Source organism: Daktulosphaira vitifoliae, unplaced genomic scaffold (assembly GCF_025091365.1).
Source record: "Daktulosphaira vitifoliae isolate Bord-2020 unplaced genomic scaffold, ASM2509136v1 Scaffold_5, whole genome shotgun sequence".
Lineage (NCBI taxonomy): Eukaryota > Metazoa > Arthropoda > Insecta > Hemiptera > Phylloxeridae > Daktulosphaira > Daktulosphaira vitifoliae.
The window spans coordinates 3886153-3905244 of record NW_026099576.1 but is presented as its reverse complement, the minus strand read 5'-3'; the positions used below and the strand labels follow the sequence as shown (position 1 = coordinate 3905244).

General features: G+C 29.2%; 2 protein-coding genes and 1 non-coding gene across 7 annotated transcripts in view; all 3 read right to left on the bottom strand.

Moving 5' to 3' along the window:
• LOC126906705 (poly(rC)-binding protein 3-like) overlaps window positions 1-5034 on the bottom strand; it is a 14460-nt gene extending 9426 nt beyond the window's left edge. The window contains exons 1-4 of the mRNA XM_050687458.1: window positions 4808-5034; window positions 4623-4713; window positions 3777-3833; window positions 2167-2283 (exon numbers count right to left, since the gene is read on the bottom strand). Coding sequence (XP_050543415.1) covers window positions 2167-2283; window positions 3777-3833; window positions 4623-4709 — 261 coding nt within the window. The 5' untranslated portion in view covers window positions 4710-4713; window positions 4808-5034. The remainder of the gene's footprint in view (window positions 1-2166; window positions 2284-3776; window positions 3834-4622; window positions 4714-4807) is intronic.
• Window positions 5035-6333: 1299 nt separating this feature from the next.
• Trnar-ucg (transfer RNA arginine (anticodon UCG)) lies at window positions 6334-6406 on the bottom strand. Its single transcript has one exon. It is a non-coding gene; the product is annotated as a tRNA-Arg (tRNA).
• An 11278-nt stretch (window positions 6407-17684) lies between these two features.
• LOC126906720 (uncharacterized) overlaps window positions 17685-19092 on the bottom strand; it is an 11020-nt gene continuing 9612 nt past the window's right edge. For 4 of the 5 annotated variants that reach the window (XM_050687481.1, XM_050687482.1, XM_050687480.1 and 1 more), the window contains one exon: window positions 17685-17895. In XM_050687481.1, coding sequence (XP_050543438.1) covers window positions 17777-17895 — 119 coding nt within the window. In that variant the 3' untranslated portion in view covers window positions 17685-17776. The remainder of the gene's footprint in view (window positions 17896-19092) is intronic. The other variant, XM_050687484.1, reaches the window with a different exon arrangement.

Genomic DNA, 19092 nt, shown 5'->3' with positions numbered 1-19092 from the left:
GGAAATTAATGAAGAACACCAGGAGCGGTCTGGACACTCGCTCCTTAGCGTTGGCTAGAAGAAAAGGGAAACACGTGCTCTCCACACATAAACAAAATTAAGTTAATTTACAATAAAATATAGCTCATTACATAAATATAATATAAAAAAAGAAAACGATACCCGGTCTCCGAAGAGACCCATCCGATGGTCTGGATGCTTCGCCGAAAAGATCTGGCCGTTCGCCGTTGGCGGTTCTACTCCATCAATTAAAAATATGTCAATAAAACAATAAATGTGTGCACCCTAGCACGGTCAATGACAGAAGAAAGAATAGAGAAGAGTCAACACCGATCTAACGGCAATTTCATATCGATAACGGCCAGTCTTTTTGGAAGGGATCAATACTGATAAACAATTCGATTTTAATTATATTTCTCTTTTATCGCCTTATCTAGCGGTCAGAGGCAAAATAATGAGTGGTTGACACCGCTGTGTCAGAAAAAGGTTCTTTCGCGCGATAAAATAAATAAGTAGACATAACAAAAAATCATAAACGGTCCACCTTCGAATTTGTGACGTTACAATGTTAAAAATAATCAGTCCAAATTTTCAATTTCAACCTATTTATTTGGTTCTTTAAAGTTGATGAAAAATTTTTGATAAAGATTTATGAAAGTTTATAGTAAAAAAAGTGAATATATTACTATAACTTTTAGCTCAATTACAAGTTTAAAATTGACATCTAGGCCAGTCAACAAAGAAAAAATTGCGGAAAAAATTCCCAACCAAATTTTGTTTTTTTAAAAGTTGAATTAAAATATGTATAATGACATACTAATAGTCCTCATTGATTGGAATTGAGGTTTTTTATTACAGCCTCGCAAAAGTTCAAAAATATGAACTTTTTTAATTTTCTCAAAAAATATACTTATTAACTTAAACTTAATTGTAATAAACTTACAAAAAAAAGTTTCGTACAAAAGTTGTTTAAAAGACAATTATAAACAAAAAAATTATCTTATATTTTTTCATTTAAACAAATATTTTTCGAGTTACATTACATTTAATATGAGTACTAAAATTTATATTCCATTTTTTTCATTTTACGGTTACTTTTTATCATGTTATACTTACATTAGACATAATGTTATAAATGCATATGTGTGTATGTGTGAATTTATTTATTTATTGTATCATTAAAGTGTAGTGTATATTAATATACAACCGATAGAGTAGGTAATTGATTTGACACTATATTGTTTAAAACTAACTTAACGCTAAATTGTACATTCCCAAACAACAATCATATTATGTCAATTGCCATCGGAATTTTCTTTTTCTTTGCCTTAATCCCAACTACTTGGGATCGGCCACCCTTATCCTAAGCTTCCACTTGACACGATCTCCCACATCTTCTACGTTCACATCAGCTGACCTCATGTCGCATTCAATAACATCCCTCAATCTCCTTTTTGGTCTTCCTCTACCTCTTCTTGCTTCAAAATTCATTTCTATAACTGTTCTTACAGCTTCCCCTTCTTCTCTCTTCATAACATGACTAAACAATTTAAGTCTATTTTCCCTAATCTTATCCACGATTTATGCTACACCTATACTCCTTCTTATATGTTTGTTCCTTATCCTATCTTGTCTAGTCACTCCACTCATCCATCTAAACATTCTCATCTCTGCTACACTAATTCTCTGCTCTACTTTCTTATCAACCCCCCAACACAATGAACTATACATCATGCTGGCCTCACAATTTCATACTAAATTTAAAAACTATAATTAGTATTAATTCATATATTATATTTTAAAATCAAAGAACTACTAATCAGGATATAATTAAAGAAATAAGAGTTCATGTTGCTTTTAGAATAATCCACCAATTTCTCTAAATGAAACACTATCTACAGATTTGCATCGAAGCGTTTCTTATGATAGTGATTTTAATCACTGTCAGATATCATCTATACTTGTCCCATCTATGCCTTGTCTACATTGTGCCTCGACCCCACTGTGCTACCATTTTTTTTTTATGTCTGTTGCCACTTTTTTATGTTATTGGGTTTTGAAGTTTATTCATATATTATGTTATTCAGTAATGGATTTACTTGGGACAAAACCCTACTAAACATGAAAAAATTTTATTTTAAGTTTTATTAATCTATTTTAAAATACCTGTTCTAAAATACTGGAAATTAATTTAAAAGCCTTTTGAATAATAATTATATTGCCAGTGACAGTAACAATTCTTTCTGGTGTTGAACTATCAGTAATTGATATTGATGCTCCCGACTGAAACAGAAATAGACATTAAAGTAAAAACAAAGTCATAATTATTCTTTTTTATATCTGTCGCTTGGATTTAAAAAATCCAATCTACCAAAAAATAAATTTTATTTTTTTAAATGATCACTTTAGAAAAACTATATATGTTCGTTATGTTGTTTAAGATTCTTTGGAAAGAAGAAAAGTTCTTCTATGAGAAGAATTATTAATTAATTATATTAACACTATTTTTGGTTTTTCTACAGAAGTATATTGGACCTTTTAGACCTAAGTCCAGACATTATTTATAAGTTAATTTTATGTCTCAGCATAGTCTTATGTAATAAAATGTCATTAGGAAAATCATTATAAGTTTTCAAATTATAGTAATTTATAAGTTTATAATTTTATAAATATAAAAAATAGTATTTAACTGCAACACAAATAGTTGTACCTGAGCTCATTCAATAAAATAATTAATTTAACAATATAAAAAACTTTACTCAATTATGAAAGCATTAAAATAACAATTTTAGTAAATAAAAGTAACAGAATTTACCAGTTATCCGTAATATAATAACTATTTGTTTTTCAAACCAAACATTAGTCAAATATTTATCAACACGTTTTTGTAATATTTGTCTTTAATTTAATAATAAAATAAATTTCATGTAACTATTTTGGAAGAATTGAAATGAAAACTAACCAATAATAAATAAAAGCTATCAGATGCTTTTTTTCACATTTTTTTAAACTTAATAGAGATTTTATAGTAAACTTAAAACTTACAATTGAAAACAAAATAAATCAAATAAATGACAGATTTTACTGAAGAATGTTGGAAAACCGAATTTTCAGTAGTGTACTTAATGCTATTCTAATATCTCATTCATTGTATTCTTCTTCATATAATAAAAACACTCTAACAGCATTCTGCTCCATCTATTAAATAGTCAGTCAATATATTTTATGTGTCATTTAAAGCTACTATTTGTTATACCAATAAACATACATTGTTCATGTATTATTTTATTTTAATTGTTTTAATTAATTGTGTACAGCAATTTTTTATGTAATAATGTATTTTAGTATTAATTACGAATCAAGGCCTATTTAGGTGTAATATAATAAATAATAGTAATTTTTATCATTAATTATTAAATAATTATAATTTACTTACTTATAAATTAATAGTAAATATATATATATATATATATTGTTATATTATATATATAATAAGATAAATATCTTTAAGTATTTCTATTAAAACAAATTATGCAACAATAAATTGCTACTAATTAATTAATTGTCAAAACTCAAATCTTAAATTGTTTATGTGTTTTTAAAGACAATTATTTTTATATAAAATAGTAATAAAATCTCTAAATATTCATTAAAAAATGTATACTTAATTTGTTAATATTCAGTTAGTATTATAAATTAATATTTCAATATTTCAATTAAAAAAATTAGGGTTCATAACATTACATGTAACACTTAATTTTATAGAATAATGTTACCTGGTTTCTAAGATCCCGAACAATTTCTCCATATTCTCCAATTAAAGGAAGGATTTCCTATGAAAAGATACATACAAATACAAAATATATAAATTAGTTGCTTCCTAATAACTAAATAGTAGTTATTTTAGAGAGTAATTTTTAAAAGAAACTTTTAAAACTGAAATATTACCACATGAAACACATTGCCAAAATTTTATTTGAGATGGTCATAAAGAAGAGAAGTTTGGAACCACATGCCCATTTCCATGTATTTTTTTTAATACAATAAAAATGAGTCCAAATTAAAGTGACTAATTAATAATTATTTTTTAAAATTGATTACATTCAAATTACAAATTAGACAATCAATTTTAAGTATGTACTAATGTAATTTCATATGTGGATGAACAATGTTCATTGAACATACTAGTAATCTTTAAAATTAAATTGTACTTATTGTTAATATTTCTCAGTTTAGTAACCATACAGATGTAATTACAGCATCAACAAATATTAAATTTCAAGCATAAAAAGTAATCAGTCATTACATTAATCTTACTTAATTTTAAGTAGTCGTTAAAAAAAAATACATATATAAAATTACTAGTTAACAAAGTAAAATTATAATAAAATAATCAACTGATTATGATAATAATAATAAAAAAAAAAAACACAGTATTTGTGATTAGTAAACTTAACATAGAGGATATATTGGTTGATGAATTAGAAGATTATAGAATAATAAATAATCAATTAAACCAGATTTTACAAAACTTATATTTACGTATTACAAATGTATTTAATTTATAAATAAAATGGCTACTTCATTAGTTAAAAGGATTATTATATCAAGACAGTAATTACTTTTCCCATTAACATTCTTATAGTTAGGACTACATCAGAAAAATGACCATCAGTGGATTCATAATCTTGTCCATCTCGAGCTGCCATGACGCTATAAACAAAAAATCATAAAATTAACATTGTTCGTTGAAAAAAGTAGTGGAAATAAAATAAACTCAAACAAAAAGTGTCATAATTGAACTTACTAAACCAATGAAAATATATTTTTTTACTTAAATTGATGGATGAAAATTATTTTTTTCGAACATACCAAATGACTAGTTAAAAAAAACTATAATAAAATATAATATCGTGAATCCCAATAATTAAAAACAATTCATAGTAAAATTTTATACATTTTGATGATTAATTTAAATTATATTTTATTTGAACTCTATATTAATGAAGTATGATTGGCTTAATAGGCAGTTACATATTAATATTTATTGGTTATCATTTAATCTGTATTTATGATAAGAATAAAGTTGAAAAAAAATAATTAATAATGACATTAAATAATATAGATAATAAAACTAATAATGTTTAAAAATTTTTAATATTAATAATTATTATTAATATCTCATGAAAAAAACGAAATTTAAATCTAATTTTATCAAAAACTAGTTGTTAAATAACTGTTATTGTTTACTAAATATCCGCCTGATGTGTATATCCTTATCTTAAAAATTATGTTAGCTAATAATATCGACTCCACTTGATATGACAGACCCGTAATTCAATAGAGTAATACTTGAATTAATAAATCTTAGCCATAATCCTAGAAGATATCTTTTAAGGTCGTGATCACTGGGAACTGTTACTGGGAACATTATGATAAGAATACAGTTTAAATGATACCTATTAAATTTTAAAAAATTATAAAGAAAATGGTTAAGTTATCATTTATGTATATGATATACAAATTGAAATATAGTTATTGTCGAGACAGTTACAACTTGTAAACGATTTTAACTATGACTTTATAGGTAACACAAACTTATTACTTAACACAACGTAACTGACTTTGTGAATTAATTAATTCGAAAACGACAATTACTGACGTCTTTTAAATTATTTTTTAGTTTAATATGTTATGTTCGGTTAATAAATAAATTACCAGTGGCAGTTATATGAAAGGGGTGATATCATTAGCTAAAAATAATTAAATAAAATAACTCATAGTATTACACAAATTATTACTGTTATTCTAAAATCTTGTGTTTTAATATTGTGAGTGTAAAATGTCATTGACTATCATGTGCATTCAGTTTAAATCTTGGAGCTACTTAAATTTTTATTCAATACTATAATTGAACTTTTTAAAAATAATTGCAAAAAAAGAAAGAAATAGGGATCTTAATTTATAACTTGACGCTATTTAGAACGCCTTAATATCCCCAAATATGCACCTATGGGTTGACAAAGAACTTTGGAACTATTATCCTATAATGTTTTATTTATCTTTTTGTTTCTCCCTAGAATGTCAATCATAACCTTCACTGTATATTACAAAGAGTCACTAATTATAAGTGTATCTTTAATCAATTAAATAAGTAACTTTAACAATAAACTTTTAACTTATTCATAAAAATAATTTTTTTTTATTAAGACATTAAGTGAATTGTATTAAAATTAATTCATCTATCTATTCTAGTTAAAAGGTTATCATAGAAATATATGAGGTATCTTTTAAAACCTTTGGCATTGTCAAAAATATACCAAAAATTTCCTACGACCGTGACAGGACTCGAACCTGCAATCTTCGGATCCGAAGTCCGACGCCTTATCCATTAGGCCACACGGTCTACATGTCGAGATTGAATAAATATGTATATTTAAGCTATTTTAATTTTATTTTATCATTAGAAATAATTCTATAGAATTATTAATAATGTATTACAGGAAAACAATAACAATGAGCGTTACAAACATTGTTCATAAGACTTCTTATTATTTTTTCAATGAAAACTTGTAACATTTATTTTTATCTTTTCAGAATTTAAGCGGAAAATTTTAATCTCGAGTACAGTAATTTCTTTTTTAGTTAATACATCGAAGCAAAAATACTTTTTTTAATTTATGTTTTTGAGTTAAAATTAATCATAGTTTTTTAACCGATTAAAACATTTTATATGATGTTAATATAACCGTATATATTACATTTTTTAATTAATTGTTAATTTATAATTAATAATTAACACCTTGTGTAAATTTTTGTTCAATAATACACCAATTTAAATTTTATAAAAACTTTGGATTTTATGTAGATGTGTTATACATTTTTTTATTAATTATAATAATAAATTTTGTATTATAAAATGTTTATTATAATTATTATTAGGGTAACTCTATTTTATATAAAGGAAAATTTTTGCAAATAATATTTTAAATTAAAAGGTTAACTTAATAATTTAGCTGATAAATAATAGTTTTTGAATAATTCATAAAAATAATCTTAATATTGTTTAATACACAACAACATACATTTCAAAAAAATAATAATAATAAAATAAAATCCGGATAAACCAAATATTATAAGCATAATATTGTCGCCTTGCGAAATAAAATATAAAATCGTCACCAGATCTGGTCAGATGTAATAGCTGTAAAAATATTTTATAATGCGATCGAAGGTGAGCTAACATTTTTTTTTTTTATACAAGTTCATGCGCATGTTTGCAAAAGATAATTCGACTGCGCCGAATTTTATTTTCATAAAATTTATTCCGAAAATTTATCAACGAATTAATATATATTTCATTAATAACATCCCTTACTTTTAAACATTAAGATATCGTAGTTTCATAGAGAAATTTAAGAACTTTTAACATTTTATATTGTGGCTGAAAATTCTACTTGCCAGTGCGATTAACAGGAAAAATAACAATATAATTATTTAAAACTGCAAATGTTTACACTACACACTTGGCAGCTACAATACTTTTTAGAAGTTTATTCATTTATTCGAATATGTTATCAATATTTTGAAAACAATTATTTCATTTGGTGGCTTTACTTGTGTATTGAATTGTAATTAATATTATTTTATATAAAAGGCACGTTTATTATACCAATGGAATATTGAAGTTACACAGTTTGGTTATCCATAAAATTATATCTAAACTTATTACTAGTTATAGTTATATAAAATAACAGTTTTATTTAAATAAATATACACAAAAATTGATAATACGATTGATTGATACCATGGCATATGTTGAGATATACTTCAACCATACAAATTATTGACATCCAGATATATAATTTCAGATTTTTGTTGTTTGATATCATAACGAGGTGTCTTTTCATTGTTGGCTATGGTATGTTTCAACACCGAAGTTGTCATTCCTCCCCGTATTCCCCTCTCAATAAAGAGTTGCAGTTTATAATCGCTCATGATGTCTAGTGAAACGCCCGTATGCAGCAGCATAGCGTCAAAAGACAGACCGGGACTCGTAAAATAATATGCCGGTTCCAATTTATATTTTAGTAGACATAACTTGCGAAAATTTGTAAAAACGTCCGCAAGTATTGTTACGTCAGTTTTCAGGTACAGATCAGAGTACTCACCGAGCGTTTTACAATTGAAATGTTGCCAAACGTTTTGTGCATGTTTGTATTCGACATCATCAATATGCATTTCTGACAGTTCATTATAAAAATCGGCTTTTGACGGTAATTGTTTTTCTTCGAGTACATCCCAACTGGAGGTGTATGAATATGGGTACACACCTTTATGGGTCACCAAATCAATGTCACCGTCCGCTGAAAACGCTTTTGCGATTTCTCCGAATAATTTTATGTCAGTGCCGCGCAAATTTTCTGCATCATCTGTTAACATATTACAGTATAGTTTTTTGTCTATATTTTCCCAGCTATTAGAAAATCTTTTGAATAGAGCTATGTCTGGGCCAGTTGATGGAGACATTAATGTATCAAAAACTACTAATTATTATTTCATGTATGTGGTGCCTACAAGCAAAACTCAATAATTCCTTACCTAATTTTTTTTCAATTAAAATACATGCACTATTTAGTTTTCCAGTGTTGGAGGCAGTAGTGTCAAAACACATCATATTTGTTTGATTAACTAAATTCCAATCAACCAAAAGCTTAATAACGGCATCAGCTTGCGATTGGCATGTAGAATTTAAAAGTTTAGGCACTCCCAAAAGTTTAGTTTTGCCATCACCAGATACTAATACCGCTAAACGTTCAGTGTAATTTTTTTTGTTGTAAGACGGCAACATTTTTCCGTCCCTGTGAACCATTAAAGCGGTGTTTGGTTTGAATTATTTTATTATTTCATTATTTATAATTTTTCTATTAAAATTACGAGCTCTTTGAATTCAATCTTTACTTATCGAATAATCATTAATATTTTTATCACACTAAGTTAAAGCAGACGCCAAAATATACGTGGCTTTTCGGCTAGATACGTTTATTCTGTCTAGAATGAGTACCCCGATTGTAAAAAATCAACATTGGTGACAAAAAAAAAAAAAATAATTTGTATTTTTATAATTATAAATATATATGTATGTATATAGCTAATGCCAAATTTTAAAATAAAAAAATGTAAAAAGGAAACAGTAAAATTTGACGATATTTTCATTTATTTTTATGTACATCGTATATTCTAGCGTATGTTCTATTGTAAAAAAAAAGGTAGTAGTTTTAAACATTAGTGGAAAAAATTTTTTCCTCTTAAAATACACACAAATATTAATCAAATTAAAAAAAAAATTTGTTGGTTTACTTAAGTGTTTGTAGAACTTGACCATATTTTTGAGCTTTTTATGGACTTTACGCAATCAATTTTGGCCTTACAATTTTTTTTTCTAATTATTTTTATTTGGCATTAAAAAAACGAACATTTTAGATGTACTAAGTAAGAAATTTGAACAAAAATTGAATAAATAATGATATTTTAGTTTTTTTGGTCAATTTTCTTAAAACGCGTTAAGCGACCTGTACAAATTTTTTTTTTAATCTCAAATTTTCATAAAATGTTTATTTTAATGTATATAATACATTTATGAGGTATCTCATAAACATTTCGACGATCGATTTTTTTTGAGCCATCCTAAAAAAAAATTAATATATATATATATAAATTTTTTTTTTATATTAATTACAACACATTTAACAAAGTTATGTGTATGATTTACCTGTCAAATGATCATGGTCTGATACGTTATGATTTTTCTCTGTAAAACTACCATCCATAGCTCATTGCAACATGATCATGCATATAATTTGTGTTGCCTTTCGTATCTTTGTTGAATTTGATCAACAGGCTTTCAAAATAAGCAAAAATTGCAGATGGATGTTCCTGTGTTTTGCCCCATGACTCGAACTTTAATTTAGTCCCCTCTTCAGGCATTACAGGTAAAAATGTTTTATTTTCACCGCAAATTTTTTTATGTTCTTCTAGCGCCTTGTGACCGTGAAGTTTATATATTTTAGGTATAAAATTAAATCCCGTGAAACACCGTTTACAAAGTATCATTATTGCCGTACTCTTTGTTATTTTAAATTGTACCAATTTTCCAAAATCAGTGATATAAGCGTAATGACTGTCACCCGAGGCGTTTGACACAATTAGAAAATCGATATGGTCTTTACGTTCTTTGGCGCACATTTTCAGCGGATAAACTAAATATTCGGGTTTATTATGTGTATATTTCAATTTTAATCTGTGAACATTAACTGAAGTATACGTATTATTTTTTTCGAAAATTTTTATGTCTGCAATTGTTGTTGGTAATGATAAAACGGAGAAATCATAAGAGTTTTCTTACGACTTATAGTTATGATCGACTATATATTTGTTATCACCAGTTACTTTTCTTGCTAATACAGCCTATTTGAAACATTGTTGATCTATATATTGTGGGGAAATTACAGCACTTCTCATTTTAATGTCATGCGGCAAATCAATATAAAAAGAACCACCCAAAGGCTGATATTTGTACACCCAGTAAAATACCGTCTATATTAGAAAACGAGAAATTACAACTTTTACCAGCACAGTTTTCCTGTTCTTCTAATAATTTTGTGTATGACATATACACAGCATGATCTATATCATCATCGTTAATTGACTCGACTGCCGACGTTTTAAATGACCGATTTTCGTACTTGGTTTCATTATTCGGTACTATATAAGTCACCTCCAGTTTTAAGTTGAATTTTATCGACCCCATTTCTTTAAGACAGCCGCGTAATTTTTCAACTAAATCGCCTCTTGTAGGGGCCAAAAACGATTGATACCCGGCTAAATTTTCAATATTCTTTTTGTAAAACCATAAAATTTGACTATTTAATGATTCACCCGTTTTATGAAAATCGCTCGTCGTAATGTCATGTTATCATTTCACCTTTACCCGTTTACATTTAATCGTATTGTCAGTGTTATATTGTTTGCGACGTTTAGGAATAATTACACTGGTATACTACTAATATATTTTCTCTTTTCATATTACTATTTTACTAAATAATCAATTGTAATACTCACGGTGAAATGTCTTAACATGACGCGAGAGTGCCCATTTGTCAGAAAAAGTAGATGGACATAAATAACACTTAAATCGTATACTATCATAACTCTTTTGATGACGTACCAGTCCATGTTTGAATGCAAACACTTTTTCACTATCCTAATCCTATTATAATTATCAAGGTTCTTTTAGTGTCATCAATATTTTTACTTGCTTCTAAGTGCTCAATAATTTTTTCCAAGTTTATCTTATTCATATGGTCAATCTTAAGCTTCGAATGATTGTTTATTATGTCGAGTGTTAGAATTTTGTTTTTCGATAATACTTCGCTGACGTTACTTGGTAATATTGAGTTTATGTTTATTTCTGTTATTTGGATTGATGTGTTTAGAATAATATTTTGTTCAATGACAGGGGAAATAAACGCGCTCTCGTGAATATCACAGTGTTGTGAGTTTTTTTATAAGACCGGTATTTGTTAATTTAGCCGTATAAATGTTAGTGCCTAGGGTGGTCTAATACTTATAAATAATTTCCTCTTCTTTATTGGTACTGAAATAAATGTCTTTGTTGCTTGATATAAATATTGGTGAATTTAATTCTGCTACTATTGTTTTTTTGCATAGGTTGTTTGTTTCTCTATTCATGAATGAATTAAATTCACATGATGCATTTCACTTTAATATAGGCCGGTAGTTACAAATGTTTATTACATTTTTTTCACACGAATTTAGTTGTATTGCAGATATTATAGTGTATGCGGTTTTGTAATCTGATACCGCAATAAGGTTATTGCTTATATCATATTTAATCCATTTTTTTAAATCTGACAAATACATCGGTAGTGAATGTATAGAATATACGTCAAAGTTGCCGTAATTGTTGGTGATAGGTATTTGAAGCACGATTTTCATGTTTTCTAAGTCGGCAAAACAGTTGACTGTGGTGATCTGATAAAATATGTGAAGGTTTTCAAGGACTGCCGGAACTAGCATTTTTGTGTTTGGTGTTAATTTAGCTTCTATTTGTTGTAGCGTTTGAACTAATAATTCCGCATTGACCAAATTTGGAGTAAGCTTTCCATGTAATGACATATTAATGGCTTCATCTATGGAGCTTAGTTCTAAGTCTATTTGGTCTATGACGTGCATTGTTCTTCTATCAAGTTCCTCTTTTTCCGTGGACAGACGCTCGATGCCATCCGGTCTGATAGTGTTTCAATTGCAAAGTTTATGGATTTGTAATCCAGCTTTCCCTTACTCAGCTCGTTAATAATCTCGTTTATTTTGATTGAATTGTTAGTAATTCGGTCATTTAAATGTTTCATGATTGTTAATTTTTGTTTATGTACGTGGGTGATCTCATCCGTGGTGTCTTTTGTGTTTTGTAAGGTTTGTGTTAGTACGTATACATCTTCCGATGTTGCTGTGCCAAACAAATACTTGGTGCCACATCCAACAAAGTTAATTAGGCCTCTTTTGTTTCTATGAGTATATGATTTGGGAAGGAGCGATATTATTCGTTCTGCTTTTTTTTTTGTAGTCCTTAATGTTTTGATCAACGATCTGGCTGTCTAGATTGTATTTTACCGCTACCTTGTTTTCAGGGGAGATTTGCTTGGAGTGAGGCTTGTTGGATGGCAGGATATTTTGCAGGGCTTGAAGTCCAATTATATTACTTCTTATTGGCTTCGTATTGTTGTTCAATACGATTGTCCAATGACCACTGAAAAATTTTATTTGACGTACCTTTGTAAAAATGATCGTCGGGTTTTTTATTTCCTCCGCTTGTAGTAGTCGTGTGACTACTATCATTGTTATGATCACGCACAATAATATCAACGCTGTAGTTTTTGTCATCATTGTTTCTGCCGTAGTATGGTTTTAGTCGTCTAATGTGTAGGGTATCCTGCACAACATTTTTATTTAGGATTAGTTCTACTTCATAATTTACGTCATTTATTTTATTAATTATTTTAAATGAACCACGATATTGGTGGCCTAATTTTGCATATTGATTTTTTATTATAAAAGGAAATTTGACTAAGACTAAATGCGATAAATCATAGTTGATTTTCTGTATTTTTTGAGCTTTTGCTATTGTGATAGTGTCACGTTACCATTATTGTGAGAATTATTTTAATAAAATACAGACAGCACATCCGCTTACTGAGACTGATGAATTAACAAATAATATTTATTTCCAAATTGGCAATAGTTCTAATTATTATAAAAACCCAAAAGTCCTGACCATCGTGGTCAGTCGACTCCAGTGCCTCGTGTCATTACTCATAAATAATAATTAGTCTCATCAGTCTCAGTACTCGGTTATCGCTGTTCGGCTTACTGCTTAAAGTAAAGTCTTTGTTTTTTTCCTTTTTAAACCTATCTACTCTCTTTCACAACATTTCAGAGTACTTTTGTCTTGCACTTCGTCTGCACCTCATACCTAGGTGTTACTCTTATTTACTTACTATAACAACAGCCTTTCGACATCCACAGCTAACCCGGAGTGTCAGCTGAGCACGGTGACTGCTGTACGACAACACGCACGTGAATACCTAGACAGCAGACACCACATTCTCATCTTCATCTTCGTACACATTACATTTTCACCTTTCAATTTATTGTGTTACGACACTATTATGTCTGGTAGTTTCATTCTAACATTATGTAAGTCTTCTAGCGCTTTCTTTAGGTCATATGACAGAGGTTGAAGGATTATTTTGTTGTCTATTAGCAGTGCAGCATGAAATCCATGCATTAGATAGAATGGCGAAAATCCAGTTGTAGACAGTGGTGTAGTGTTGTAGCTAAAAGTGACAGCTGGTAAGTAGTGTGACCATTTATTCTGATTGTTGTCTTTCATATAATGTCGTAGAACTGTACAAAGCGTCTCACTTGTTCGTTCTACAAATCTTTGAGATTGGGACGAGTAGGCTGAACTGAACTTCTGTTTGATGCCTAAGTTGTGACAAATTTGTGCCAGTTCCTTATTTTTGAAGTGAGTTCATCGGTCACTTGTTATAAATCGAGGGCAGCCCCATTTGAAAATTAATTCGAAAAGGAATAGTGATTTAATATACTGGCAATTTCTTCATCTGAAAACCAATAGCCTGGGACGTCTTTTATTTCTAATAATACAAATAAGTCATAAAGTGTGATTTTCTTTTGTTTAGAAGACCTAATTGCATTGCAGATTGATGGCGTTTTTATAAAATCATTCTCAACATGTCTATTTGAGCTGTTGGTTCAAATTCTAATCTTATTTTATACTCCGAATCTTCCCACTTAATTTGGCCGACGGTGTTGTCTTCTAGATATTCAAAGAAGTGTAAAGCCGTACCTTCCAAAAAGGCTGTTAAAAATTGAACTTTTTCTTCATCGTTCCATTCATTTATGATGCTGGCTCTCTTGTATCGGTTAAGAAACAGGTCTATGCTTTCGTGAATTTCTCCCCTAAATTGATTATGTTACCTATCTCTTTACGCGATATGGCGCAAACGGTATTCGAAGCGATTGAATCACTAAACAATAACTTAACTTGGCTCACAGCAAAAATAGCAATGATAGGGTTCTACAACTCAGATGTCCAAGTTCGATTAAGAAAGTAAAATTTAGAGTCAAGGAGAAAAACAGATACGGAGACGATTCAGGAATATTTATTGAATGTAAAGGCAGATGTAAAAGGGTAGATAAAAATATGCCTGAGAGGGATGTAATACGATATATAATACGAGGATTGCCAGAAAAGTATTTTAGAAAATTAGAAAATATGAATTTGGATTTGCTCGAGTAGTTGATAACTTGAAAGGGGAAATCTTTTGGGTTATGATTTTTTGAATAAATACATGGCTAACTTGTGTATGCGCAATTGAACATTGACCTTATATGATAATAACGAAAAAGTAATAATAAAATTTACCAATAGCGATAGTAAGCCCGCGGCGCAGGTCTCAATGCCAACAACGGGACACTTGGTGAACCGTCTACTAGCAAAGAGACAGCAACGTCAGCAAATGTAGACCAGGAATCGCAAGATCAACTGGGAGCAGTAGCTGACAAAATCGAGGGTCTAAAACTTAGACCTGAGAAACTGAGCGGCAGTCAGAGGCGCAAGCTGAAGAGGAATAATGAAGGGACAGAAGAACCTACCAAATAAGGGAGACGAGGGAACCGATGACTTGAAAAAGTCAAAGGGAACCGAAGCTCAAAAACCTGAGGACAAGGGTCAAGAACCTCCATGTAAGAAAACTCATTGGGTACCGACCTACAGGGACGTGGTAACCAATGATAAAAAAGTGGCTCTGGTCTTCGCAGGCTAACGCTACTTATAGAATTTACAAAATTTACAATTTGCGTATTATGGAAAATCCATAAACAACGTAATTTTCAACACTCAATTTTAATTTCTTGTATTTATTTTGCGTTCCGTAGTATATTAAGTTATTGGGACTCATAAAAAAATCCTAGGAGCAATGGCTAAGTTCGGAAAAGCTCTATTACTTCATAAAGTTAATTACATCAATAGATATTGTTGATTCTTCGACTACTATGCTGTAGTATATAAATACTTTATACCAAATATATAAACTCATAAGGATTTATATTGTACTAATCCGAATAAAATCCGGAATAAACCGAATTTAATGAATTAATGTGATTTTAATTAGCGGATCATGTGTAGTATATAATATTTCATCTAACGCATCAATAATTTCTTGAATGTGACATGAAACTTTATTGCTTTTATACTATCACACCTTGTTTCTGACTATTTTTTTACTGTGCTCTTTTGGTAATATTAAGATAATATAATTTTAACACCACTTATAGAGTTTCAAAATTTATCATTTACATATTATGGAAAAGTCATAAACTACGTAATTTTCAACATTTAATTTTTTGCATTTATTCTACACGAAAATAAAATACTACATACCATTTTAAGCAACTAATTTTAAAGTCGTAATTTTTTCAAAATCCCCACAGAACTTCTTCCAGCTTTCTCTTTTATACTTTTTCAATGCAGATTTGTAATTCCTTTGGGCGTCCTTATAGGCCGACTATTGAAAGCTCCACCGAAGGAACCTCCTCTAAGGCTTAAGAGCCTGCGAACCCAGTAGTGTGGTCATCGAAAAAAACAAGTGGTTTTGTGCTATGATGACACTGTACCTCCTTGATCAACCAATAACGTTACCTTTATTTACAGGATTTATATACTTTTATCACCAATTCCTTCTCATTTATTGTTTTTCTTTTACAAGATTCAGAGACGAATTTTACCGGGGGAGGGTGAACTGTAACGTACAGATTATTCGTCCTTCACCAACATTAGCATTTCAATACCACACTAGTGCCTGATCAACACAAACGTCCCTAAAACCTACTATAGGAATGCGGCACGCGGGGCTGTAAACAAAACTGATAATATTCTTCCTCATTAATGAAATAAATAACGACAGGCAGTCGACATATTACCAGGCTCGCAACTACTCATTTTTTATTACAAATTATACTTTTATGACTACAACTTAATTCCGAAAATATTATCTTCTACTATTAATTTAATTATTATTATTTATTTTATTACGATCGGATTGTGTACGCTCGCCACTGTCGCTCACTTAACTGGGATACCACAACATCTCTAGAGATCCAGTCATCCAATCAATAATCCAGATTATTTGTCTATTATAAAAGGGATACGGGCCATAGCTCCCCTGACTCACTCACTTCTTTTCATCTGTCAAGTTATTACTTTAGTTTTTCTCTTACAGTCTATATCAGTATATTCTTTGTATGTTTTCTGACTTTTAGCTTGACTTTTCTCATTTAGTCTAAATACTTACATTTGTTAAAATAATTAACACTTTGCTTAGAAATAAATACGCTTTTATAATTGTCTTTTTATTAACACACTTCCTCTAATTTAAACAAACGCTTCGAACAACTGCAAATCACTTTCCAAGATTTTATCATCGCTATTCCAGTAAATATCAGGTTAGAGTTATTTTAACACACTAACTACACTAATCAAGTAATAACTAAAAATCAGAGTATTAGTATTTATAATGTCTTTACGTCTTTACTATTATCATTCTTTACTATTTATACCACCCCGATTATATTTTGTTTTGTTATTATAAAGTTTACTTATTTTTAAATCCAACCTACTGAAACTGACAACCAAATTAAAAAATACAATATCATTCATCTCCGAATTAGTTAAGACTACGGGATACGTGTCATCTCATTCATTGAGTACGGTACACCATTACAAACATTGCAAGATGTTTGACACCCAAATTAAAAATATCGTTTAATATGCGTCTACTGACAGAGAGTATCATGGCAATCCCACGATTTTAGCTACGATGGTTAAATAAAATTAAAATAATAGTAATGATAAATAATACTATATTTGTTTATTTTTTTTTATTTTATTCTATTACACACAACTTAAATTAACCATTTTTCAATTTAATATAATATAATATAATTTAATTTAATATAAGTACAATATTTAATATTTAAATTAATTAATCCTGTAATTTAATCGTAATAAAAAAAATTNAATTAATCGTAATAAAAAAAAATTATTTCTTATTCATAATATTCCATGGTATCGTCTTTGAGTTACTTGCTGTTTTACAAATAGTTTTTAATCTATTCAACTTTTTTTTGAATTGCTGCGTGAAAATAATTTTAATAAAGAAGATGAAGATTGTTTTTTTTTAATGTGAAGATTTAAATAATTATACATATCTGATAGACGAAAAACATTGGTATCTAAAAATAAATTTTGTTAAATTAATGAAATATTATTTAATATTTTAATTCTATAGAAGTGCTCACTATAACAAATAAGTATTATTTTAGATAATAAATATAGTTTAAAAAAACTAAAAAAACACGCTTTTAAAGCACATTAAACTAAAAAGTTCAAAATAATTTTTAAAATAAGCTTAAAACAATAATGAACGAAAAGTACTAGTATTATTGTGAAAAAAAGCGTGGGTGCTTTATGCCATATTTTTTGTATATTGAGCGCCTGACGCTTTTTCACAATAATACTAGTACTTTTCGTTCATTATTGTTTTAAGCTTATTTTAAAAATTATTTTGAACTTTTTAGTTTAATGTGCTTTAAAAGCGTGTTTTTTTAGTTTTTTTAAACTATATTTATTTTTCACTTTTTAGTTTCATGTTATGATAGTAGTTAATATCAATATCATGGTTATAACGGGTAACAGGAAATCAGGGTTCGATTCCGGAGAGGGAGTCTAAGAAACGCCTACCATATCCAAGGAAAGTAGCAGGTGCGCAACGTGGAGGAAGTGACGAAAAATGACGATACGAGAATCATCCCCCGTAATCGGAATGAATATACTACATATCTCTTAATGAGTATAAAGCGTATTAATATATAAATTTTAATAGTAATTAGAATATATATATATTTAAAGGGACTTAAGTACGTAAACGTATCATGCATGAGGTATAGCCGTGTTTATGTGGGCGGGCATGGCGGAGGGAACATTATACACGAGGCATATACGGCAGCAGAGGCGTCGGCTGTAGGAATATATAAATGAATATTAACATATACGTATATACGTATAAATATTAATATATATATATTAATATTAGCGGTGGCGGTAGGAATATATAATCTTCGCATAATATCGCGGCACTTTCGCTGGCATCGACGACGCGTTGTCCGGCGTGTTCCTCGGACGTCAACAGGTTAGCAGCGTAGATAGCGACGGTGCGCGAGTGCGGATCGAATCGTAGACGTTGTCACTTTGACAACAGGGAAGAAGACTACGGTATCATTTGCGGCGGAATGTCGTCGGGCGTGCGGCGCTTGCTGGACTTTGCACAGCGGCGTATAACGCGAGGTGTTGGTCAGTCAAATACTCATAATAGGGCGACGGCTGATAAAGGTGGCACGAGTCGTGGGGCATTGTGTATAATGAAACGACGC